General features: G+C 41.5%; 1 protein-coding gene across 19 annotated transcripts in view; it reads left to right on the top strand.

Annotated features, from left to right (window-relative positions):
• Positions 1-26,909, top strand: part of Arpp21 (cAMP regulated phosphoprotein 21) — a 162,810-nt gene that overhangs the window by 29,859 nt on the left and 106,042 nt on the right. For 15 of the 19 annotated variants that reach the window (XR_005874804.1, XR_005874803.1, XR_005874805.1 and 12 more), the window contains exons 2-9: positions 15,477-15,653; positions 17,406-17,569; positions 18,402-18,443; positions 19,109-19,198; positions 23,460-23,604; positions 24,798-24,876; positions 25,511-25,570; positions 26,258-26,398. Coding sequence is in view for 15 of the 19 variants with exons in the window: in XM_040739944.1 (XP_040595878.1) it covers positions 17,444-17,569; positions 18,402-18,443; positions 19,109-19,198; positions 23,460-23,604; positions 24,798-24,876; positions 25,511-25,570; positions 26,258-26,398 (683 nt within the window). In the remaining 4 variants the exon portion in view is untranslated. The other 4 variants (XM_013117034.3, XM_021230057.2, XM_013117033.3 and 1 more) reach the window with 4 other exon arrangements.

Raw genomic sequence — 26,909 nt, 5'->3', positions numbered from 1 at the left:
TATAGATGGTTGTGAACCACCACGTGGTTGCTGGGAATTGAACTCAGAACCTCAGGAAGAGCGACCAGGGCTCTTAACCTCTGAGCCATCTCTCCAGCCCTCTCTGAAATTCTTACATCTTTGTCTTACAGAAAGAAGTAAGCTTAAAAATATTTAAGTCATTGGCCAGTCACACTTGTAGCTATTCTTGGCCTTGTCTTCAGTGTTTTGCATTGTTCTAGTTTGGATATTTATTTAAAACACCAAACATATTTTATGCTAATTTAAATGATGATTTAATAAGTATGAATATTGTTTTGGCATTTCATTAAATAACCCAGTTTGTGTATAAGGGGTTTTCCTTTAGGTTTTCTTTAACAATTATTTAAAACATTGCTATTAATGAAATTTCTTTTTTTCAACATTTGATTACATGCACTTATATTTCGCATTATCTCTATTAACACTTTTTGCATTGTGCTTAGTTTCTTTCTTTTTCTTGTTTTGTGGAGGTGTGTGTTGCAGAGGCTGTAAGTTCTGCTCCAGCTGCTACTCAGTGTGTGTTTATGTGTGTGCACATTGGTGTGTATAAGCACAGGTACAGGGATTAAAAGTATGCACTATCACACCTGGACTATTTATATGGGATCATGGGGTTTGCAAGCCAAACACTTTACCAACTGAGAAATCCCCTCAGCCCAGTCTTGTTTTGTTACTATTTCACTTTATTCCTATGTCAAGTATCAAATTGTACAAAATAAAGCCAGTTCTATTTACGATGTGGTTTTGGTAGTGATAATGATAGTGGTGACAATTGGTTGGAAATAAGATGGCAATGGTCCACTCTATGGTTAAACTTCATAATCTCATAGATAACTTTATCTCTTAATTCATTTAGTAACTTAACCAGTCATTACTGAATGTCAGGTACTCTATTACCTGTTTCAGAACAACAAAATTAAGAATAGCGTTTGCTTTAAAAACGACTTCTGGCTGGCTGTGTGGCTTATTCTGTAAATCCAGCATAGCTCTGAGTTTGAGGCCAGCCTAAGCTACATAGTGAGTTCCAGGTCAGCCTGGGCTACACAGTGTCTCAAAAATCAGTCTATCAGCTAAGCAACCAGTCAGTGTGGGACACTTGTTTGAGAATAGCGTAAGTCATTTGGGAATTCTTCCTGAACAAAGAGCAAACGAGTTTTCAATGACTGTTAGGGGTTGTGCTCAATCTGTGGTTGGTTCCAGCCTTAAATTTCCTGTGGAGAGGCAGATGATGAAAATGAAAGAGAGAAGCAGGTAAAATGCCTTGTAGCCAATTAAAGGAAAGTGTGGTTTTTCTTCAATAGACTTACATTACCTGACAATTTCATTTCTGATGATATTTCAGAATAGTGTTAACACACAGCTCCCAAATGATGCACTTTGAGAATTAACTGTGGCACACACCTCTAGACAATATGAACACACCTTGGTTTAAAAATAAACAAAAGCTATACTAAGCAGGCCTTTGTAGGATGGGCTTCTGACTTAAATGTACCAGCTCCTAGACCTGGACCAGCTCTGGCAAATTGAGTATCACCTATAGCAACTCCTTTCTTAAAGAAGCCTGAAGTCAAGCAAAGGAAAAGGAAACAGAAACCCCTCTCTCAAGGGGTTGATGATGCCCCTCCCTAAAATATCTCTTTTTTTCATTGCCAAATGACTCTTTGTTTTCAAGCTTGTTGAGTAAGACAGTATTGTCTTAAACATCCAGGTATATGTGTTTTAGAAAAGGAGACATTGAGTCTAAAAGTCTGGGTTCAAGGAAAGCTAATTGTGTTACTTGTTTCTAAACACTGTGTATCCTTTACTTAGATCCCAGGTGTGAGGGTATGTGGATGTACATCTGAAAAGGAAGGCTATATTAAAATGTCCAAAGGCTCTCTAGGCGAGGGTGATGAACATGGTTTCCACAGCTTACTTAAGTTCTGCTCTGGTGTTTCTGGTGTTATTTCAAGAAAAGGCCAGCCATGCAATTATCAAAATCTACCAGAGAGATGCCGAAAAAAGTTCAAGTGTGACAACAACAAGCTGACTACAGCTACTTCTGACTTCTATTCGCTGACTTTTTTTTTTTTTAATGATGGGCTGGGGAGGTGTCTCATGGAGTTAGAGTAATTGCAGTACAGGCTTGGGGATCAGACTTCAGACCTTCAGCACCTACTCGATAAACAAACCCGGCAGGGTTGCAGCTGTGGTGTGCCTGCCTCCCCAGAGCTGTTTGCTGCAGGGAGAAGGCAAAGACAGGAAGATCAATGCAGCTGACTGACCACCAGTCTAGGTCAGGTTTCCTAAGTGAGCCTTTCTCTGGGGAATAAGGCAAAGAATGCCAGAGCAAGACCCAGGACATCAGATGTTTGTCTCTAGGCTGTGTGTGTGTGTGTGTGTGTGTGTGAGAGAGAGAGAGAGAGAGAGAGAGAGAGTGATTGTGTGTGACTGTGTGTGTGTCTCTGTGTGTGACTGTGTGTATGTATGTTGCACACACATACATACAAATGTTGCATCATGAAACCTTATAAGATGAGGCATCCTAATTTTCCAGCTAGTTTCCCTTCAACTCAAAATTAGGGAAATCTTGGTGTGAGCTGACCCTCATATCAGCAGACCTACCGTGAGGACAGTTGGACCTCAGTCACCCATGCCAGCTACCATTCACACAACTGAAGCCAGGATGTACCAGGCTCTGAGGACAGTTTTAGATTACACAGGATTTTAAATTCTTAACGTCTGAAACATCTACGTTTGCAAATAGCCAAGATTGAGATTTCTCCCACAATTCTTGCAGATTCAAATATTTTAAATTAGGATTCCAATAATGGCTTATGAGGCAAAATGTAGTCAGCTATGTAAAGGAGCTTAAAATTCTTCAGTACTTTTAGATTCAAATTGCTTCCCTTGTCGTCATAGAGAATCCTATTATGTTCTTTGTTTCCTTCCCACGTCAATCTCTTCATTAGTAATAAGTGAATTATCTAAAGTACTGGACACATACTCCTATATCCTATATTTTAATAGCTCTGTGACAATGGCATTCCTACCTCGCTTCTTATCTATAATTATGAACAGTGTCCTTTCTGCTAGGTGGTAGTGATTAGGCCCAATGGCTTTCTTTTTCTCCACATCATTTCAAATCTTCATAAAAATTACATCTGGGAACTGGGGAGACGCTCAGTCAGTGAGTCAAGCACTACCTGAGGTGAGGCCCTAACTTGAGATCCCAGTGTGCCAGGTGTGGTAACGTGTACCTGTAACCTCAATGCTGGGAAGTGGAGACAGGCAGATCCCTAGGACTCCCCGACAGACAGCCTAATTGGCAAGCTACAGGGTCCATGAGAGACCCTGTCTCCAACAGTAATGTATGGGGCTGTGGAGGATATTTACCTCTGGTTCATATGCACACCAACCGTTCCACAAGCATACATAAACACACACACACACGCTATTAATGAAAGACTAACAAAATTTGACACTGTTAACAAAAATAAAATAAAACTTTTTTGAGGCCAGGTGGTGGTGGTACACGACTTTAATCCCAGCACTCAGGAGGCAGAGGCAGGCGGATCTCTGTGAGTTCGAGAACAGCCTGGTCTACAAGAGCTAGTTCCAGGACAGCCTCCATAGCCACAGAGAAAGCCTGTCTCAAAAAATCAAAATAAATAAATAAATAAAAAACATTAAATCTTAAAAAATTTTTTTTGAGACACGGTTTCACTATGCAGTGATAGGTAGGCTGGAACTCAGAGATCTCTTTGCCCCTGCCCCTGCCCCTGCCCCTGCCTCTGCCTCTGCATTGCTGGAATTAAACAGGTGCCTGGCTTGATTAATTTTAATTGAACTTTATTACAGGATCCATCACAAACCCATCATCAAACGTTCTCTATTCCACTCCTCTGTATGAATTCTACAGGGGAAGTCGGCCAGCTGCCCTTCCTGCTCCTCTGTCTCCTCCCTTGCATCCATTGCCTCCTTCATGTCATTATTATTTCTCTCCCCCATCACATAGGTTTTCCTGTTTAGACTTTACCCTTTTCAACTAGGATATAGTAAGTCACACAAATGTCTCCACCTTGGAAAACCATAGATTGAACACTTCAATCTTTTCTTAATCTATGCTTAGAATCTCAAAGGTTTTGCAAATAAGCCCATAGTCCAAACACTGAGCTTTGTATATCCTTCAAGAGTGACAGATAACTCATTTTCTGTGATGTGTGTATTTGGGTAATCTAGTCCTGAAACTTTCCATTGCTGCAGCTTGGATACGAAGACTTTCAAGATTTAAAAACTGTGCTGTCTTATGTGCTGTTGTGTGATGGAGTATCAGCTGATCAACTCCCTGCTGGAGAGGCTGAGATGCCTTGCCTTGTGGCAGGGATTCTGCTTCATGTTTGATGAGTAAGAGTATAGTTGCACACTAGAGATGTGAGACAGAGAGAAAGAGAGAGAGAGAGAGAGAGAGAGAGAGAGAGAGAGAGAGAGAGAGAGAGAGAGATTGGTTTTCATGAAGCTTATGGCGACTTACTTTAGTTGAAGTCTTTGAGAAAAAGATAACACATCATTTAATTCATTTATACCACATGCAAGGGCGATAGTTCCTTCCAAGACTTTATCTTGAGCATGGTAAACTCCGTGAGTCCGTGTCCTCATATATTCAACCTCATCTTCAGGAAAGCCCCCGGAATCCCTGAACACATCTTAATACTTCCATCAATAGTCCTAGGATCATTTGGCCATAACCTTGACACCAAGATCTCCAATAAAAGGCCTGCATTTGAGGTCATTGAGTGGGTTCTGTTGAGTTAGTGGCTATCACACACCCCCAGCAGGAATAAAAATAAGTCCGATAAAAAGAAAAAATAAATTGATTCACAATGTTATCAAACTTGGGGAGCAGCTAGCTTGACTTTCCCAAACTCAAAGAAGTTTAGAGGAGGTTCATCCGCATGGATCAAACCCCATAAAGTGTATGTACATAGAAATCAGTTTGTTCAGGCTGTGGGTAGGAGTCTAAGGAAAGGATACATTGAAATTCTAGTTTTGTGATTTCATTCTCTTAATTAAGCAGTGTTTACCACTATGTGTGTTATTGAATAATCTCATCAGTTCAGGTGTGGAGCCCAAAGATTGGCATTGCCTATCTTCCTCACCAGGCTGACATTATGCTTTCTGGTGTTGCCCTGACTTTTGGCAGTTCCTTCATCTAGAACAAAAGGAGAGCCCGCTTTCTTCATGGCTTTCGCAACATGTTTTAAAAGCTTACAGAGCTTGTGCAAGCTGTCATTTTCTAAGGTCATTAACATGTGTTATTTAGTTTAAGACATGGATAAGAGCAGTCCACTTTCCCAGGCTACACCTTGTCAGGGTAGGGGAGTTGGTCGAAGTGACGCACATGTTTTCATGTGCAAACACATCTAGTTTGAATGCCAGCTCTTGTGGCAAGAATATTTGCTTAAAGAGGATTACATAAATTCAGGCTTTGAGAAGGGAGGAAATGATGTCATCACACTCAGTCTTGGATTGTGTGATTACAGTTCTGGCATGGAGTGACAGGAAACAAACCAACTTTTACTAGGAAATGACAAACCAAATAGTCAGTCCCCTTGTGTGACTTTCTAAACAGGGCATCTCTAAGGATGTCTTCAAAGTCCAGGTACTAACTAATCCAAATAAATACACACCATACAGCCCCTGAAGTAGGAAATACCTTTTGTTAAGACCTTGGGCACATGGTGCTAATTCTGATTTTTCTCCATGACTGTGCTGCATAATTCTTGAAAATATGTCTTAACAGGGCTGTATCTAATTTTCTCTCAGACAACAGGTATCAGCTGTGGTCCTGCTCAGTATGAAGCAACAGTTGGAAGATATACTGGCCAGAAAACCTCCTGTCCAGGGAACTTAGAGTCCAGTGCCCACAAACATCATCCGGATAGTTTATTATAACATTTATATTTAAATAACAAGACAAACACAAGATAAATAGTTAATGATGTGTAAATAATGACTTAGGGATATTCTTCTGCACATATACTTTCACAAAATGTGCCTGTGTCCCCCAGAACATCTTCAGGACAACCTCCATGACACAGAACTCTCTTGCCCAGATGTCTCTTAGGACAAGCAAAAAGGTCACATATAGCATCCCATAACCTTTTTGCCAGAACTCAAGGTCTTAAGCTGAACCTTTTCCTTTAGTGTAACCATGGCTATTCTGAGATAGTGCTGTTATGACTTTCTTGCAGCTATTATCTAAGTAGGTTTATAGAGGTTGAGCTGTGATGGGGAAGAATTCCAGCACAATGCTACTACCCATTAGAACAAATTTCAACAGATAAATCCAGTCAATGCCAAGTACCTCCTTGTATCTTGAATCTCAAGTTACACATTCTTATAGGATGTTTGAGAGAAGAAATGATTGTTGAATATGATTTGTTAGTACTAATGCTATTTCTAAAAATTATGTTGATCCTATTACAGTGGCTTATGCATTTTAATGACCATGTATATAATGTCATCAATGTGGAATTTTAGGCAATATTATGTTGTGTGGTGTAGAGAAAATGGAAACAAATTACACAGAAAGAAGAAAGAGGCTTCTTCATGCTCTTATTATTTGCTTCAGCCCTCCATATTGATTTCTTATTTGTTCAGTGACCCATTAAATGTGCACTATCTTTTCCTGTCTTTGGTATCATCTTCCAGGGCCATATAATGCTCCATGCAATGGGTTCCTACAAAATGCACTTTTAAATCAGTACCCAGTGATACAGAGTTTGCCAGACCATGCATCCATGGATCCAGAACCACGCCATGGCTTTGTCCCTGAGTACCTTCCAGTAACTCTTGGTTAAACTCACCAAGCTGCTTTCTCAGGTGTCTGAGAGTGACAAGAGATCATCAGTTACAGGCTTGGGAAGTACACACATGGCCCAAATCTGACTGGTCACCACTGAATATGCTGCCAAGAGAGCTTGGAGACTTGCTTTAGTCATTAAGTGAGCAAATGTGTGCCAGGCACTGTCCCCATGGTTACTATAGAGATAGACAAGGCAGGTTTAAATCCCTGTGACTCTCAGCTTACATTAACAGTGGGATGCCGGTGATACTATGCCTAAATTCAAATTCTGAAATTTGCTATAGAGTGATCATGTGTGTTGGGGTCCTGGGGCCATCCAGGGAGTAAAGGGGTCATCAAGTCACCTGAATTAACACTAAATAGTCAGGGCATTTGTTCATGGGGGCTAGCCAAAAAAGATGTGGTTGATACAGAGCAAACTTCGTACCTGTGAACTCATTCTAAATTGATCATATTGTAAATTCTGAATCAAAGGTAGTTGTTTCTGTTAGTATAGATACTGAATTGTTTGCAAAGAATTTTCTATCTGTCTGGTAAGATTGCTCTGTGGTTAAAGTGTTTGCCATGCAAGTATGAGGACCAGATTTCCAGTTCCCAGAACTCATGCTAATGTTAGGTAGACATCCTGGTCCCTCTGTAATCCCAATAGTCAGGAGGCAGAGACAAAGAAAGCTGCCTAACCTAGCTAGCCTGACTAGCCACATTGGTGAGCTCTCACTTTAGATGAGAGATGCTGACTAAATGTATAAGGTGGGGAGGAGTAAAAGGAGATTGTCTACATGGGTTCTACACACACACACACACACACACGTATGCATACCTGCACACACACACATACATACATACATACACAAATGCATACACAAGTGCACACATACTACATACACATAAATTCTAGAAACTTTCTGACTGACTTTTGAAATGCTAACACAAAACTTAGTTCAGAACGCCCTTTGTGATCATCCAAAATCCCAGATGCTGTTTTCGGGATGGCTTCCTGCATCCCTTTGTTCCACTCAGTGCTCTCACTCTCTGCCCCTCCCCTTTCTATTTTGAGAGTAGCTCCCATCTCTAGCGTGAGAGCTTCTATAACCAGAGAGACCCTTTAGACCTGTACCACATCTATTCACTTCAGGAAGATGTCCTTTCATTTCCTAGCTTCTAGGAAATCATCATTACTTCTGCTGTGGGTCTGGGGGACTCAGGTCTTGGGTGCATGGTTTAAAGTCCCATGTTGATTCTTTTCAATGATATTTAGCAAAGATATATTTGCTGATACTTATTCTAAAATGCAGCATTAAGGCACAGACTACTCATTTGTGATGCTGAATGCAAAACAAGATTACATGCTAACAGAGTTCTCCTATTTCTTCTAACTTAAAAAATGTGGAGGAAAACCAGGATCATGGCCATTACAATTCATCGTAGTGTTCTTGATTTTGATTGTGCTGTAGAAGTCTCTCATCCTTCCTTATCTTAATGCTGCAAATGCCCTGCTCCCACTCTGGAGCAGCTCCATTGTTCTGAAATGACAGGTGCTTTGCACTTTACGTAGGAATGCAGAAGAAAAGAGTTCATGTCAAACATGCTAATGATTGTTAAAATTAATATTTCTTCTCCCTTTAAACTGTCTTTCCTGTGATGATGAATTTCATATTTTGAAACCCTTTAAGTCAGGATGGAAGACATACATTTTGTAATAAATCTTTGCTCCAAGACAAAGTATCACTAACACAAATAACAACAAAAAAAAGCTTTCTTAGCCTCCATATGAAGGGGATTGTTTTAAATGTTGTGTGGACCTGAACTTAGATCCATGGCCTAAGCAGGAGCATCATTTCTGGTGCTCATCAACCCTCTCAGGTGACTGATGTTCTCTGTAGAAGATCACAGTACAGTGACGCTGAGATAGAAGACATAATTGTTTAAGAAAACATGTGTTTCCACAAAGTCATGTGATAGCATTAGATATGTTTTAGCAAATTTGTTTTCTACTTACTCAGAAGAATAGGATACCACAGAAGCCTGGGGGCATAGCATTTTGCTTCAAGATTAGGTAGAAACACTTGTTTCTAGATGGTGCAAATGGTCTGCCAATACAGAGTCTTGATGGGGAAGTCCTTCTGTGTATATATTTGTCTTATTGGTTGATAAATAAAGCACTGTTGGTCAATAGGGAAGCAGAATAGTTGGAACTAGGAGTCGAAGAGAATTCTTGGAAATATAGTCAAGAGGGGGAGTTGCCATATGATCCCAGGAAGAAAGGACTCATGAGGCTGGTGTACTTGGTAAGATAATACCTTATAGAAATATATATATTTGGGGTTGACGCAGCTCTGGAACCAGGCTTGCAGGAAGAATCTCATTACAGAGTCTGATTAATACTTTTAAAAAAGTGATCATGTCTTCCTGCAAACCCTGAGCCTACTTTATCTGGATGTCAGGTAGACATGTGTTTTCCTACATGGCCTCTAGAAAAAATGATGTCGGGGCTCAAAAGATCACATAGTGTTTAAGAGTGTCTGCTATGCAAGCATGGAGACCTGAATTCAAAGTCCTACAGACACTTCAAAAAGCTGTGTGTGGCCCAGGTTCATGCCTGTAACCCCAGTGGTGTTAAGGGCGGAGAAAGGAATATTGCTGAGACTTGTTTGGTCCCAAGTTCAGTAAGAGATCCTGTCTCAAGAAAGTAAGTGTGGAACTTGGTAAAATGGAATACCAAACATTCTATTCTGGTTTCCACTCATATATAAGCATATGTATCTAGTCACATAAGTATGCATACATTATATACATGTACTACATGTATATAACACATACATACCCACAAGAAGAAAGAGGAAGGAAGGGATGGATGAAGGGAGGGAGGAAGGGAGGAAGGGAGGAAGGAAGGAAGGAAGGAAGGAAGGAAGGAAGGAAGGTGTTGTGAGCTCTAGACATGAAAGGGGGGAAGTAGACAGGTTTACACACAGACATTAGGGCATTTTGATGCCTGGGGCATATGGTTTCTAGGACTGTCAGAGAGAGAATGTGTGGCCCAACCATCACAGGGACTGAGGGGCAGTGTCTGTGTGATGTTGAGTAGCTCACTTACGAGGTAGAAGATAATGCCCCAGTGAAAACATATGTGAGGCCATCTGTTGCCATGTCCAGTGAGTGAATTGTTTTAATTGGGCAAATACAACTTATATTGCGTGTCAGCCAGCAGTATAGGAACCAGAGTGATTGAAAAAATCTCTGAGTTCTATTACTGTTTGGTGGTGAGTCCAGTCTAAGCCCCTGGATTTCATGTTTGCTAGGTATGCTCTGCAGTGGCTCTTTTACTGTCTGTACAATGTAATTTTTAAATGAAGTTTACACTTGCTTGGAAGTCAATGGACCAATGCATCTAAAGATGCTATGCTTGCACTCTTCATAGAATGATGTTAGACATACAGGGTGTTTGGGCCCGTGAGATGGTTCAGCTTGTAAAGGTGATTGCTACCAAACCTGGTGACCTCAGTTTGATTACAAGAACAGACATGGTAAAAGGGAATGCTGATTGCCTAAGGCTGTCCTCTGGCTTCCACACAGGTGCCCCGGCATGTATCTAACACATACATATAAACAAAGACAGGAACAAAGATACAGATATTATGGAAGTTGAGGTCTTTGGAAAAACATTTGAACTAGACCATGATCTGTCGGTCAAACGGAACCCAGCCTCAGTGCTATTAGAGTCTTAGTAGCAGGAAAATTTTGTTTCACTAATTTGGATCTGATAACTTCCCTTACCTGCAATTAAAACAAAAAATATGTGAAAGAAAAAAGTTGGGTCACAGATGCAACAAAGCTGCCGGTCGGTCGGTGGCTCCGCCACCCAGCTCTGTTTGCCGTTCTCCTGAGTTCCCACTGCACCACGACTCCTTGGATTTGGGGGAGAAAGGAACTGCAGAGCAGCCTTTTATTTATTTTTTCCAGAAGTCGTACTCAGTGCCCTGGTGGGTAAGAGCACACTCTAATTCGCCTTCTATTACAGTGATAAAACACTACCCAAACCAAACTGGGAAGGAAAGGGCTTATTTGGGCTCACGGGTAAGAGTCTATCATCAAGGGAAGGCAGGATAGATGTTCAGGGTAGGAATCTGGAGGCAGGAAGTGAGGCGTAGCAATGGAGGACCACTGCTCACTGGCTTTTCTTGGTGGTTTGCTCCGTTTGCTTTCTTATGCAATTCGTGACCACCCATCTGAGAATGACACTGCCTACCTTGGACTGGGTCAATTATTAATCAAGAAAATGCCCTCACAGACTTGCCTATAGGTCAATATGATAAAGAAAAATTCCACAGTTGACATCCCCACTTCCCAGATGACTCTAGCATGTGTGTCAAGTTAAAAAAAAAAAAAAACAGAAAAAACACCTAATTAGCATAACACAGGGACAAGATGGCTAAGGTACAGGGGGCGGGGGATGATATAATTTACAAGTATGAGTGAGAGCAGATTACATCACAAAACTGTTTTGTATATGCTTGTCACTCGGATGCCCGAGGGAACTTTGAAAGGCAGGATGCCAGATTTCTCTCTTGTGCACGCCTTTGCTGACTTTGATCTTTCAGGATGTGCAGTAATTTACTTATCGTTCATCTATATCATATCCCAAAAGGAACAAAATAAAGTTTCCCAGGGAAGCTGCACCATTTGACCTGAATGTCACATCTTGTTGAAGATTATCTCTGGATGTGATGAACTCTTGGCAAAGGCTTGTTTTATGTGAAGTTTACTCTCCATGCTTGGCTTTTCTCCCCTAGATGCTTTCATTGACAACAGATCTTCCTCAATTTTTTTAAGACATCCATGTGCTCATGGGGCTACATTTTAGTCCCCAAATCTTTGGCATCACTCCTTCCTCTGTTAGGTGAACATACCCACATATAGACATAGTTCTATGATGTAATCTGCTCTCACTCATACTTGTAAATTATACGTCATACATAAGACATTGTATGAAAAAACCTAATAAAAATAGGCTCATGTAATAAAATAAAATAAATCCTTGCAAAAAGGGTATTTGTAGGACACTTCAATTTCTTAGAATTCTGCTGGTAACACTGCTTTTCCTAGATGTAGAGGTATTCTCCTAAGTTTACTTTCCAAAATGTTTTCTCAGTTTTCTCATTTGCATGCAAGTTTAATAATCTTAAAATATTTGTTGTGTTTTGGCTCAACAACAAAAATAAAAACCACCAAAAAAAAACAAATAAACAAACAAAAGTATTTAACTTAAGTATTAACTTAAGTAGGGTTAAGTGCCTGTACGCTCATATTAAAAGTTAGATTTACCCTTAGGAAGTTAAATTTATAGGATGATTGTTAAATTTATGGGGAAAATTGCCCATTTTTTCAGCTTTGAGAAGATTCCAGACTTTCTGAAGATACTGATGTATATAGCTTACAATATAGCTACCCTCATTTTTGAAAGACTTTCATTTCAAAATTTAACCTTCTCTAAACTTAATCTAAAATACCAAAGTGAGATTTTAGAGAATGGATCATATTTTAGTATGTCAGTGTTTCTACCTTACATAGGAAACCAACAAGTCACTACTGTCACTTCAAAATGCAAGTAATTTTCATTTGCAGATCTAGGACCTACTGAAAAACAGAGCCTGTGGGAGGGACCATTCTTGTCACTTGACTGTGTTGTCTTGTCATAAAACACTTCACTAATTTAGCATTGGGTTAGTCATCTTTGTGTTAATTTTTCACATATTGGGAAGGGGTGACTAATGAAGTGAGCATCTCAACGTGTAGACGGAATTCTACTTCAAATTCCCCTTTGGTCGAGCCTGGCAAGGAACATCCTACTGGAAACTAAATCAAATTCTACATGGTTCTGCAGTGATTGGGATGTGTACCACATTGATACATACAACAGATGCATACAATTTGTTGGTGGGGATAAAATACAAAACATACATATGCCTCGCATTATATTATTCTCTTCTCCACCTCTTTTTCCCCCCCTTTGAGTCCCAAATGCTGTCATTTTTTTTATTCTAAAGCAAGCGTGAGACATAAAAAAGCAGCAGGGATAATGTGAAATGATCATTTGTTTGATGTTTTCTCTGTAAAACAATCAAGAGCATGTGTCAGTTTCCTGTAGGTTCATTACACGGGTGGGTTCTGTAAGAGATACTAGCAAACTCATGATTAAAATAGTTATTTCTGGGGCTCTGAGATGACTCAGCAAAGGTGCTTGTGACAATCTTGGCAACCTGAGTTCAGTTTCCAGCTCACACATAGTGGAAGGAGGGGATCAAAGTCAACAAGTTGTCCCCAGCTCACACATAATGGAAGGAGGGGATCAATGCCAGCAAGTTATCCTCTGACTGCCACTCGGGTGCTACGGGCATCTACATGTCCACATGCACACAGTCACATAAAAGTTATTAAATGTAAAGTAATAATATTAATGGCAATGAAAGAACTCCGGTGACTTTTCTTTGTGTATTCTATATACGACATATGTAATAAAGCCCTTTCTGTTCTTTTTTATATAAATTAAAATTTGAGAACAATATTTATTAGCAAGATTTCGCCAAGAAAAATATATTTGTTAAGGATAGTTTTGGTTCTCGATGAAAAGGAGCGAACTTGGACCCGATCTGCATGAAATGGCAGTGCCTGAGTGGGGTTGGCTTGGCGAGCAGAAAGCTGGAGTAGGGCTGGATTCCTGGCACTGCTTCCTCAACAAAGAGAACAATTTTAATCAGCTACAAAAATATTTGCGATCCATATGCTCCTCTCTGCTCACTCCCATATGCCCATATTCTCTTTTATCTTGGGAGATGATGACTTCATGATTCAGCAGTGTAAGAATAATACCTCGCTGACTTTAGAGTTCAGTTCTATTTCAAAGCACGTCCTGGAAATTACGCACACACACACAGACCCAGGCTGTTAGCACTTGGGTAGTTATGTGAGCATGAGTTTGTCCTGTCTTCTTGGGAAAAATTATAACTTACTTCCTCCTACTGAAGCCAGCATGGGTATCTGAGGCTTGGCTTTGAAACTCCATTGTCATTTGCCTGCTGCATTGAATGCCCCTGTGCAATTGTGAGGGCAGGAAAATAACGCAAAGGCTTGGGCTAATTCACAATAACATCATCCACTTTGAGAAAAGGTAAACAATGCAAAAAAGCAGTTGGTAACTTTGTCTAATGGGGTGTTTACTCTAGATAATGGGCTTGCAAGCTAATTTGTCATTTCTTAGTTTTTTTTATTTAATTAAAATTGGGCATCTGTCACAGTAGCCATGGTACAAGAGGTCAGAGTAGAAGAATGAAAATTAACCCTCGATTAGTGACCCGTTTTGTGGCAGATGTGTGCTTGCCTATCCCAATAGCTATATGGTTTCTAACAAAAGGTTCTATTTTTAAAACCAAGTTATCCATTGGTATAAAAGATGACTAAATCAGAAATTATGGATGCGATACTTGGTAGTATTTTCAACAGTTGTTTCCCACTGCAGGACAAATGGCTTGTAACCCAATATGCTATTAGCAGCACCACTGCCAAATCAGAAAGGAACCAGTCATGCTCGTCTACGCTAGTGGGGGAGGAGATGGCAAGGAGAAAGGGTTTCTAGCCTTTGGTGCAGTAGTTGGATGCAGTTCATGTTTTCACAGGCTGTAGCACCCAAGAGGTATGCCTGTTGCTGGAGTTATGCCTGGCAGGTGTGCCCCCCCCCACCAGGAGGCTGAGAGTTTGGACTGAGGTATGCTTTTGGCAAATGCTACCAGGAACACAACTCTCTGTTTGCATTCAAGCTGTCTGTGTGGCTGCTCCTGTAGGAGTTGCTAGAAAAGAAAGTATATTAGAGTGTGGATTGTTTGCAAGGGGCCTGGGATGTGCCAATCTGTTGCTTGTCACAGGGAATGCTCAGCTGGCAGAGCTGTCCTGGTGGGCAGGGAGGGTAATGGAGAGGATGTTCACCATGAAGGAGGATCTTAGGGGTGCTTTGCAAACTGTCAGTGGAATGAAAATTGCTCTCTCAGCTGTGCCAGTGTGAAAGTTTTCTGCTCTCTCCTCTCTCTTTTTAACTTTATAGACAAGGTCTCATGAAAATAAAGCCAATGAATACGCTGTATAAAGAGACCTCTCACAGCAGACTCATAGACAGAGCTAAGATACACCATATCTGCCTATAATTTAGACAAAGACTTCCATTTAGAAATAAGAAAAAGACAAACCTTTGGCATGTAGGTGACTTTGATTCTCATTGAGGCAAACACACAAACTTGTTTTTTTTTGTTATTTTTTTTTAAATACAAAGTGCGAGATTTCACTAAAAAAGGTTAAAATTGAAGTGAGTAATCTTCGGTGCATAATTCAGTTGTTAATTTTAGCTCCGTGCGTGGGTGCCGCTCTGACTTGAACAGCCGGCTGTAGCCTTCATTGGAGAAGAAGCAGGCAGCTTGGGACAGGTGGAGCTGGAGCAGGCTGGGAGAGGGATTTGCGGGAAGCTGGTCATTAGGGTTAGACACCCAGTCTTTCTGACTGTGTGCTTCTCCCTCCTGACTGCCACGACTGTGGCCATGATGATTTACTCTTGCTCTTTTTGCAGGCTGTCGACCATGTGTCAAGCTGTGTAAGGAAACTGCCTGGAGATGGGCACTCTGGACTGCTAATGGGGACATGGGACGGCGCTTACCTCTGATCACTTGTGTGGATTCTCCCGGTGCAGAAGGACAGAAGCCGCCAGCCATTCATCCAGATCTACAGCTGGAATTCTGTGTGGAAGGTAAAGCACTTGTGGGACCGAATCTCCTCTGTTTTTTTTTTTTTTCCTGTTGCTCTTTTTTTTCATTACCGTGCCTGTCTGCAGAGGCCAGCTCACCACATGCAACCCTCAGCATCAGGACCAGTCTATCGGGGGAGTCATTGGACTTGTGCTTTGGGAAATTAGAGTTCAGTCTCCTTACTCCATTTAATTTTTTTTTTTGTTAGCTGAAGCACTCTGAAAACTGAGTTAGGGCAACAGAAGTTCTTTGTCCCCAACAGCCCTACACACTGTTCAGAGAAAGTAAGCTATTCACCAATGGGAAAAATGAAATGATTATTTGATTCATCACACATGCTGGGTAACACTGAGATATTTGCCCAAAGGCAGCAGATCCTAAAACTTCTCCAAACTTAAAATCAGCAAGCCAACCAGCTTAACCTCTACCTCCTTTGCGGAAACTTTTCCTTCTGCGATCCCACAATCCTCTGCCAGATAGGTCCATGTACATGAAAATTTTTGTTACAAGCCACCTGCTCTGTTGGGGGTGGGTGGTTTAAGTAAATTAGCAATTGGATTTGCCATGGTGTTCATTTGTCTCTTGCTTCCAGCAGAAAGCAAAGTTACAAAGTTAGTAAGTGCTAATGCAGCCGCACTCCCAGAGATATGGGGCACACTCTGTCCTGTGCCAGTCTCCTCTGTAATGGCTAGAATGGGACAGGGAATTGTGGGGAAGTTTGTGAAAGAAAGAACTTTCTAAACTGCTGCTGTCCTAATCCCACCTCTCTCTTCTTCCCTCCCTTCTCCCCCTCTCATTTTTTCCTCTCTTTCCTCCACCCCTCTTTCCCTCCCTCCACTTTTTCATACTTAAAGAAGTGAGCAGGAAGTAAATAAGGAAATGGTAAATGATTTGTTAGCATGGCAGAGAGAAAGAAGTACCAGAGACTTTTAGGGGGAGGGATAAAAAAATAATGGAACTAAAGTCTAAAAAGCCACTTCCTGTCTGTGGAGCAGTGTGTTGTGAGTGTGGAGAGGTAGGGGGCAGCTGTAGGAATCCTTAGTACTGCCATGTAGGGGGTTCCTCCGGGATCTGCAGCAAGGGTACCTGGCAGGGACCTAAGGAGGGGGGTGGCTGCTGCTGAGGCTGAGGTTGCTGCCTTTGTTTGTTGTCCATTCAAAGCCTGAGTGTGCTGACCCGGGAAGGTTCACAGTCAAAAGTAGATCCCAGGTTTGTACCAAATCATAACCTTTCCATCTGATGTTTGCCCCTTGTGTGTCCCTGAATACAGTATACTGTATCCCATGTTGCTTGGGGGAGGGTGTGTTTCCATGGTTGAAATTTAAAATAGTTTTCTAAGGTACCACCTTCCATCAGTAAGACCTCTTGACTCAGAAGTTAGGGGTCACTTGTTGAAGTACCGGGGAACTATCCCCATTTTCTTCTTTCACTCTGTAGCAGAATGTGGGTTCTAACAGTTGGGTGGGAGCTATGTGCCTCAGCCAAGATTAGTTGATTCATTTTGACAGACAGTGCATGCCTCTGATGGCTTCGTGTGCAGAGGGGCTGAGGCTGAGGTGGCTGACGTACCTGCCGCCTGTGTGTGCATTTGCTGCTGCTGGTTGTCTTGCTCTAGCCTTCTGAGTGTGTCACGTTGGCAGCGATGCTGGTCTGCACCTCTGGTTGCAAATACACAGGGGGACACCAGAGAGCTCAAGAATAGTTGGAGACGCTTCCCTGCACTGACATAGTTTTCTGATACTGAAACCTTTTAGGGTCTAAAACATCGTTGTTTTAATTTGCATCTGGGAGAATGTCTGAGCAAGGAGAACTGAACCCAGCCATAGTGGAGGAAGGACGGACCGAGCCAGAGTCTGCCCCAGAAAATGGCATCGTCAAATCTGAAAGTCTGGATGAAGAGGAGAAGCTGGAACTGCAGGTGAGTCAGGGGGACCCGTCCTCAGCCTTCCACCTAAAGGACGGATCTAAGACCGCTTGAGGAACTTGATAGTTAAGGATTCAGCAACCCTCATGCAGCTGTTTTTTTTAATGATGCCATAAAATGCCTTTGGAGATGAAAACTAAAATCATCCAAGGAGTGTATTTAATTACTGACTCTGCATACAGGAGCCCAGTGTCCTTTGTTAGACCACCTTGTGTGTGTGATGCTCTTGGTGTCTTGACACAGATTCCCTATCTCATGGAAAGATGGAGACAGAGCTCATAGCCCAGAAATGTCAAAGCCATGTATTCTATTCACCGTAGACATGTGAAGGTTCATATCTTCTTATCAGACCAGCCTAAACTCCAGAGTCCCCAGCTGAAGACTCAGAGCACTAAAAAGGGTTGTGAGGAGCAGTAGGAACCTGCAGCAGTTGGAAGAAAGAGAAGAGAGTTGGGATTAAATAGGAGGTGTTAATCCAGGGAAGGTCATCTGAGCTGTAAATGCTATAGATTGTCTTTAAACTGATTTACAAATGTGTTAGTGTTTCCCATGAGCCAATCCCATCAAGAGTCAATAATCATATAATGATCAATCGGACAGGTGGTCTTCTCTTTTGTGTTTGCTCTGAGGAAAAGGACTGTAAGTGACAATGTCAAAAAATCGGGAATCTGGCCAGGAGGGTGTCCTTCCTGTGCTTCCACTGGCAGTATCTCCATTATCAGTCTCCCATCCCTTTTCTCTCCTCTCCTCTCCTCCACCCCTACTCTGTCTTCCTCTCTGCCTTTCTCAAGTTTACTGTTTGTTTCCTTCTGTTTCTACCTTGCAGCGGCGACTGGCGGCTCAGAACCAGGAGAGAAGGAAATCCAAGGTAGGGATCTTCAGGTTCCACAGGAGAGTCACACATTTCCCATCAGAACAGCAGATGTGCCCACAGCCCAGAGGCTGTGGTGGGTTCTGGCTGTGAACCTCAACCTTATTTTTCTTATGTGGTTGCTTCTCGTTCACAACCTGAAGACCCGTAGCATTCTCTCCTCTCTCTCTCTCTCTCTCTCTCTCTCTCTCTCTCTCTCTCTCTCTCTCTCTCTCTCTCTCTCTCCACTGAAAGCTGCAGTAGTGTTTTTTGTTCGTTTTTGAATAAAATTTAGAGTAGGCATTCAATCTTAGAAGAGATTTCTACCTAGAAATAACTGGACAGTGTCTCTCAGGGCTTGGAGTTCCTCCTTAGAGGATTCTTCTAACTTGGTGTTAGTGGAGATTCACTGTGGAGGGATTCTTCTGATATTTTCATAAAATGCCTTCCATTCACCCTTCATGCACATGGGTGAGGACAGTGAAAAACCGTTGCATAAGCTTGTGTTTTCTCCTCTGGCACCGGCTTTCTGATCCTTCCTTGCCCCTTGCACACACAGTCACTCAGCCCTTTAGATGCTGGCCTGAGAAACCTGGTTTGGGAATACTCATGCAAATATGGTCTTCATGATTTGACAGTCTGAGAATGGTTTCTGTTTTTCATCTGCCTTCCTCAATGCCCAGTCAGGAGCAGGCAAAGGGAAGCTGACCAGAAGCCTCGCTGTCTGCGAAGAGTCTTCAGCTAGACCTGGAGGGGACAGTCATCAAGATCAGGTATAAAGTCTGCTTTGAGAAGGACTTGCATGATTTTATCTCACTTTGAATGACCAGTCGCTAATTTGACACTATAGACATTTTAGGGGAGAAAACGGAAAGGGAAAAAGATAGAATTTTCTTGCTTCATGCCCCGTTTCTGAGACATGTTGCGGAGTCACAGGTTTGGGACTGGGCCCATAACCTAACAGGTAAAGGGCTTGTCACACAAGCATTTGGGACAAAGTTGGGAATGGTTTGTCATTTCAGCATGGGTGAAATAGAGTCAAGCAGAAAGGTTCCTGGGGTTCAAGGCCCAGCCAGCCTGAGGTCTAGTCAGTGAGTCCTAGGTCTCAGGGAGAGACTGTCTTAAAAAAGGAAGGAAGGGAGGAAGGAAGGAATGAAGGAAGGAAGAAAGGAAAGAAGGAAAATGGTAGATGGCACCAGAGGAGAAGCTCCCAAGGTTGTCCTCTGATCCCACGTGTGTACATGTACCCACACACCCTGGTGTGCCTCCCACAAATATGCAAATGTACCCCACCCACATCCACACCCACCCACCTCCATACACAGCTAGTTTAAATGTATAACACAGGATATTGCATTTGTTTTGTTTTTTTTCCAGACTCTCTGAAAACTGCAAATGGAAAGGAACCCAAAAGAATTTAGATTAAAGCTTAATTTTTTTTAAAAAAAGATAAGCAAGCACGATAGTGCTGGATGTCTACCAAGGCTCTCTCTTGATAAGGCTGAACCAAATACAACCCAAGCACCCTCTTTAGGGAGACGACTTACCTCTCACCTTCCCAAAGGCACCTGCCTAGAAAAACAAAACCCACAAACACACCACTGTTGGCTCCTATGAGACTTAAGAAATAGTAGTGGCTAAGGTGCCCTGAACTTTGGAGAAGTACCCTTATAACCTTTGAGAGGGATTCTTTCCTCGTGTGTGAGTGCTGTAACAGTGATCCAGAAAAGCATCTGAGCTGGTGGTGAATTTGATGCTGACCAGTTGCTGCTTATTTTCATCCTTATCTTTGCTCCTTTCTGCAAGATGAGCAGGCACCCAGAACTTAAAAGTCTGGGAAAACTCTTCGTGACCAGATGGAGCCCCTCGTAGCCTTTTCCTCTTTTAACCATCATACTGGCTTCTGAAAAAACACAGTCTGGATGCAGAAAGTTTGCTTATTTTATCAGAGGCCAAAGGCAGTCCAGACAAAAGTCAGATGCTCTGCCTGAGCCCAAGGGAGGGAAAATTGATTACGACATCATTAGCTTTGATTTGGATTTGTTTCGCTTCTCTTTCAAGGCCACCTCCCTTTTCACGTGAATTGAAATCCTCTACACTCTCTCACTAACACAGAGAACATGGAGAGCACCTTCTTTACAAGAACCAAAAAAATAAATTCCTTATAGACTTTTGTCCTCAGCTGTCAGTCAGTAGCCATTACTGTGTTCATATGCAGCCTTTTTTTTTTTAACAAAACAAAACTTGGGCTCTGAGAAACGTGTGGCTTTCCTCCAGCATTTTATGTATGCTTCTATTTTTCATGGAGATGAGAAAGGTCGGACGATGCGAATACCACGCCTTGTCGTATCAATGTGGATTGGTGGTTTCTAATGTATGGCATATGATTGGTATGAAACCCTGTAGAATGGCAGGCTCTGGGAGAAGCAATGGCGCAGTTGTCCCTCACTCCTAATGCCAGGCAGAGGAAGGCAGCTTTTGTAGACTTCATCTGCTCTTTGTCTCCTTCGACAAAAACAGGAGGAGTTTTGGTAAGGGTCACCTGTATCATAGCACCCATTCCAGAGGCAGGTCTTGGTACTTCTACACAGTGGGTGCAAACGGTGCTTTGTTCCTGCTGACTCTGAACCCAGCAATCAGGACTAGTGTTGGAAGAGAGAATTAGGGTCCCCAAGCTTTCTGTTGGTTAGCCAAAGAATGATGGGGTTAGGAGGTTGGTAGAAAACCAACAGACACATGTATAAACAAATGGTCCCATCTCAGAGTTCATATGCAATGCCTTCACTGGACACTTAGGAAATGTGTGGACTGACTCCGAGAGAAGTATACAATACATGGAATGTACTGCTTCCCCATGTTTGTATATTCACAGTATTTGGGAAACTGCCTTTATCTTCTTGTGTGGGGAAAACTCTTGTTTCCTGTGTTACTTGATCTCAGACCCACACCTGATGGATGATTCAGTCTGTCTTTGAGTTACAGGAAGTGTGCTTTTCTAATGTTATATTATTTACTGACCAGTGTGTTACTGCAACTTGAATCATTCTTTTACTGTTGTTGGGTATAAACTTATCCTGTACCATTGTATTTATTAACACTTGTATTTTAATATTGAGCATATCAATAAAAATATTAAAAAATAACAGATTGTTTTTACCAACTCTATAGCACTTTTTGTGTGTTCATTCTACACCATACTGTATATTTATGTGTAGAAAAAGTATATTTTTTTAATCCTCAGTGTAGCATTTGTCAACATAAAGCATCGATTTGTATTTTTTTTTACAGTGGATGTCTTTGGCCTCTGTTTTTATGTATAGAATCATGTATAGAACATGGTGATTTTTAGATTCCAATTTAGAGATGGATCCAACATTTCTGAAGAAGGAATGGGATCATTTCTCTTGTGACTCACGTGATCACAGCTTCTCCCAGAGTCTACTGATGGACTGAGTCCTCCCTATCCCACCCTGAGATGCATCTCAACAGCAAATGTCCCAGGGATTTCCTGAGACAGTCAAAGTAAAATCAAAACCCTAGGTCCTACTTGAACGCTCACTAATTGCAACAGTTCTGTCCCTAATCATGTAAAGAATGACTACAATAGCCTTTCACTCTGGCTTACATATTGTGCATATATCCACCCACAGAAAAAAACTCCTGAGAGTCAGAAACCCAGCTTAGTTAAAAATGCATGATGGTGACATATTTTATTTCATCTTCTATATTGTGGAGGCTAGGGCTATTTTTACTTTTGATTTTTCCTCTCACCATCATGGTGACTTCCTTTGAGCAATCATTTCATATGGTCCCTCCTGACACATACAGCTTACTTTGAGGAGTGCTACCTTGTGCTTATTCAATTAGCCAGGTTTGTTCAGAGCCATTCCATTGCCAATCCCAACCTGGGCACAGTTAAATGCCAATGTCACAGGTCACGGGTTAGGAGCGCCTGCAGGGAGTTTTCTGTGAGAAACACTCGTCCTCACTGGAAACGTTACCTACCTCCGCCCCACATCATGAAGCAGTGCCACTGAGTGATCGCTCACATATATACAACCTGGCCTCATCCTCCCTGATTCATTATGACTGTAGTCAGCACATGCTTTGTGGAAACTAACAACCCCAACAAAATATCATTTGGCGCTTTCTGCTGCAAAGAAGCAAACCTGCAATCAAAGTATTGGCTACTGTGTGTCAATCAATATAAGCCCATTGGTTTTCAGAAAAAAAAGTGAATACAAAAGTAGATCCAACTTAACACTGCAATCCATACCAAGCAGCTGCTTAAGAGAATCTGTTTGGGAAAGAATTAACTGTAACTAAATTGACCCAAACATAGATTTATAGATAACTTACAAAAACATGGCAAGACTCACCTACCACATTTCCTAAAAGGCAATCCTTTCTGTGACTTTGAATTACAATGAAGTATTAATGACATTTGTAAGCAATCCCCATGACCCCAGACCTAGGATTCTCAGTTTTCCATAGCATGGGCATCCTGATTCTAGAGCTGACTCCATGATAGAGATTACTACTGTAAATTGGCTGTCAGGTGCTTTCTTTCTCTTGGTTCTAACTGTAATTATGACTCCTGGAACATGTCTGTCTGTGTGCACATTCCTCCTTATAAGGAACTCTGGAAAGGAACTAGAGAAGCCTTTTTTAGACATGACAGTGGCTCCAATGTGAGCAGATAAAGGAATTTTCCCCCTACACATTTAAAAATAAACCTGTAGAGAAAATAAGAGTTGTGATCTACAGGAGTTTAGCTTGATTAAAGTTAATATTCATGAAGGAAAGTTTAATACTAGATGTGTCTTCTGACCTCCCACTGACTCGTGAATCTCAGTTCATCTTAAAGGGCAAGTGTTCTTTTTATCTGCCAAGCTTAATTGTTTTTAACCACTTCAGAAACAGCAATCCATACCTGGCTCTCATTTTTTGATACCCACTAACCTCTGTGCAAAATGGAAGCCAGGCAGCATTAATTACGTCTGGCCCTAAATTATTATATTTTCTCCCCAACAGGAATCAATTCATTTACAGCTTTCCAGTTTCCCCAGCCTGCAAGAGGAAGCTAAATCTAGGAAGGATGATTCTGAGAAAGAAAAAGAAAAGGATAAAACCAGAGATAAGTCCTCTGAGAAACCCAAGATCAGAATGCTATCAAAAGGTGAATTTAAAAAAATGTTTCCTTACCTTGCTTAATTGAGGCATGTGCATGGCCAGAAGACATTGCAAAGTGAACAAGTCTTTACAGCCCCAGCTACTTGGCACCTATTTTTCCAAGGGGTCCTGTGTGTGCCAAAGGAAAAAAAGAAAGAAAGAAAAGAAAGAAAAAAGCTACCCTCACTTTCTTTTTGTTCCTGCTCCCTTATCTGTAGAGCTAGAGAGGTTATTTTTAGAAGCACTTCTTTCTTTGAGTTTACTTTTGAATCTCCTGTTCTCCATGACAAGCAAAAGAGTGAATTCAAATCTGCTCTTGTATTCAGGTTCATTGACAACGGGCTTGGATTAGCTAACAAGGGTAATAGCTTTGTATGTTCACTCTCTTATCTCAAAAGAGAGCCAGCAAGGACCTCAGCACCTTCCCACAGTAAAGTCACACGGGGTGTCTAGGTCAGTAGGCTCTCTGGCACAGAGGACTTTGCACTCTGCATCCGTACACGGTTTGGTGTTGTTTCACTTGAAAACAAAAATCATGTATTTCTATGTGGAGAAGAGACATTCTGTCTGAAACCACAGGCCTACATCCTAGAACTTTCAGACTGCTGACATACTTCTAATTGCACAAAGCAGAGATAAGTAAAGCTATAATGAAGGGAGTCCGGCTGGAGACAGCTCAGGCAACCCCACCAGCTTAGGAACTGCAGCTGTTCTAAAATGGTTGCATAAACCCGAATTTATCCAGCTTGAAAATATTTATCCCCTGCCACATTCTGTACTGATTAACATGTAGATAATTTAGAAGAGAAGTCTCATTTTTTTTAACTGCTCTGTTTTAATAGAAAAGGTTGTCATGGGATCGTGAGCTCTTGAGGTCTCTGTGGGTTGGATGTACCTGTCACAGGGAGGCAGTGCCCCGCTGGTTTAGAGCACAGTGAAAACACATGGTGTTTGACACACTCCACCACCACTGAGTGCACACTTCCCCTCGTCTGACGCCAGGGTCCTCCCGTAGTCAAGAGCATCTCAACCGTCAAATTTTATTTTCATCCTGATGTTATCCTTCGAGGTAGCAAGCATTTTCACACCTTTAAATTTACCTGAGTAGGAAGGAAACCAGAAAGGTTGCAAACGCTTTCCCACCCCTGTGTTCCCATCATCCTTTCTGACAAGTAAACCTCACCCTGCTCTTTGTTTCAGATTGCAGTCAAGAGTACACGGATTCTACAGGCATAGACTTACACGAGTTCCTGATTAACACGCTGAAGAACAATTCCAGGTAAATGGTGACACAGGCCCTTTGTTTGGGGGTGGGAGGTTCAGATAGACTAGTACAATGTGATTAGTCAAAATACCTCTAAGAAATCAACCATAAAACACAGATGGCCTTCCCTGATAGTCCCCTCTCTGATCTTTCTCTCGCTGGGGCTGACTACTCCTAATAGGTATTTAGTTACCCACTGCTTAATATAGAGTGTGCCAGCTCCACTTCCCTAAACCCAAGGAAAGATTGAAGGAAAAAGGAGAGAAAGAAAATGATGAGTATTACGTCAATCACTTATGTCTTGGTGTGGATTCATATGTGTGTATACTCAGTACTCCAGCTTTGCTTCATTTTAGGTTTTTTTTTTTACTTTAAGTTTGTATCAGTTGTATTTTTATTATTCAAAATTTTACATATTATAATTAGCATTAAAATGATAACATTTACCAGGACCAAATACTTAAAAAGTGAGACTAAAGCAAAATCCTAAGTTCAAAAACATGGTATCCAAACCAAGGAGTCAACATAGTCTGAAGATGAGTTAGACACAGGTTTTCTCTTTTTTTTTTCCTTGCATTTGATAAACTGTATTTGACCTATGGAAACTGAAAAGTACATGATACCTTCTCTTTGAACATTTATTTTCCAGGGACAGGATGATACTCTTGAAAATGGAGCAGGAAATGATTGACTTCATTGGTGACAGCAAGTATGTTTAATGGCAATGCTAGCTAATTTGATAACATGTCTTAGTTCAGTATCTGAGTTAATGATTCATGCCAGAGAGAGCTGTGGAGAGATAAAACATCAGTTCATGTGGCTCTTGGTATGTTAAATGGAGAGGTCACTGGATTTTGGAGTGGTCATTGCTTGGATCATGTGTGCTCCTGCCTGTTAAATTTGTGACAAAATGGCCATAAACAGGGGGACGCTGATTAGCATGGAGGAGCTGTAGCAAGAAGCGACCCTTTTCAATTTTATTATAGTTTTTTAATGGGCTCCAGCTGGCTGCAGTCAGTTATGCCTGGAAATAATTGTGCTGTGTTTGGTGTAAACTGGGTAATGACACATCTCCCGATAGACATCTGCAATCTCTATTATGTCATGTAGTCTGTCCTCTGCCTGCCTCTGTTGATAAGGTATCATGAACTAAGCCAGAACACTTTGCAACAGACAAGACAAATGTGCAGCTGTGAAACGGTGATGCCAAGAGCAGCTTGATCAATAAATCTATGATAGTAGAAATTTGTCTGTAAGCGAAGACAGCAGGTGATGCCAAAATGAAAGGTGGTAAGAGTTTGTGAATAAAAGGAGACAGTGATGCAAATGCCTGTAAAGTGTACTACAGACATCAAATGAAGATGCCCATTTCACTCCTCCTGTAATCCTGTTCCAGTAACCACTATAAAAAGTTCCCCCAGATGTCATCCTATCAGAGGATGCTGGTCCATCGGGTAGCAGCCTACTTCGGATTGGACCACAACGTGGATCAAACTGGAAAATCTGTCATCATCAACAAGACTAGCAGCACCAGAATGTAAGTCCCATATTGGAGTTCGTTTGGTATTTTCTTTTTCTATCAGGGATTGGTTTATAAGAGTAGAGTTTACATTTCAAAGTATAATGACATTTAGTATGTGCAGCGCTGGTTATCCTTCTGTCCTTGCAGCAGGGGGGTGACACAGATCACTAGAATACTGCATGGGAATCAGGGAAGTATGCAAACTACAGGCAGTAAAGAGAACTTACTTCCAGCTTGTTTTTAATGTTATTTTTATTTTCTACAAATCTCATGGTTTCCTTTTTTTTCTATTAACATTCCATGAAATTACACATAAAGTGGTGGGAAATTTTATTAAAACTAGCATTCAGATGAAAACAACAGGCATTGAGCTGGGAGTGTAGCTCAGTAGTAGAGAACTTGGATAGACAACACTCACACACAAAGTCCTGCAAAATGGGTAAGGCCTAAGTAAGTAAATAGATAACTAAGCCCTTCCCACAAAGCCAGCCTGTGATCCAAGCACTCTGGAGAGTGAGTTTGAGGA

The sequence above is a fragment of the Mesocricetus auratus genome, unplaced genomic scaffold, assembly GCF_017639785.1.
Source record: "Mesocricetus auratus isolate SY011 unplaced genomic scaffold, BCM_Maur_2.0 Super-Scaffold_100691, whole genome shotgun sequence".
NCBI lineage: Eukaryota > Metazoa > Chordata > Mammalia > Rodentia > Cricetidae > Mesocricetus > Mesocricetus auratus.
Note: the sequence above shows the minus strand (reverse complement) of the source record. Positions and strands in the feature narration are given on the sequence as shown.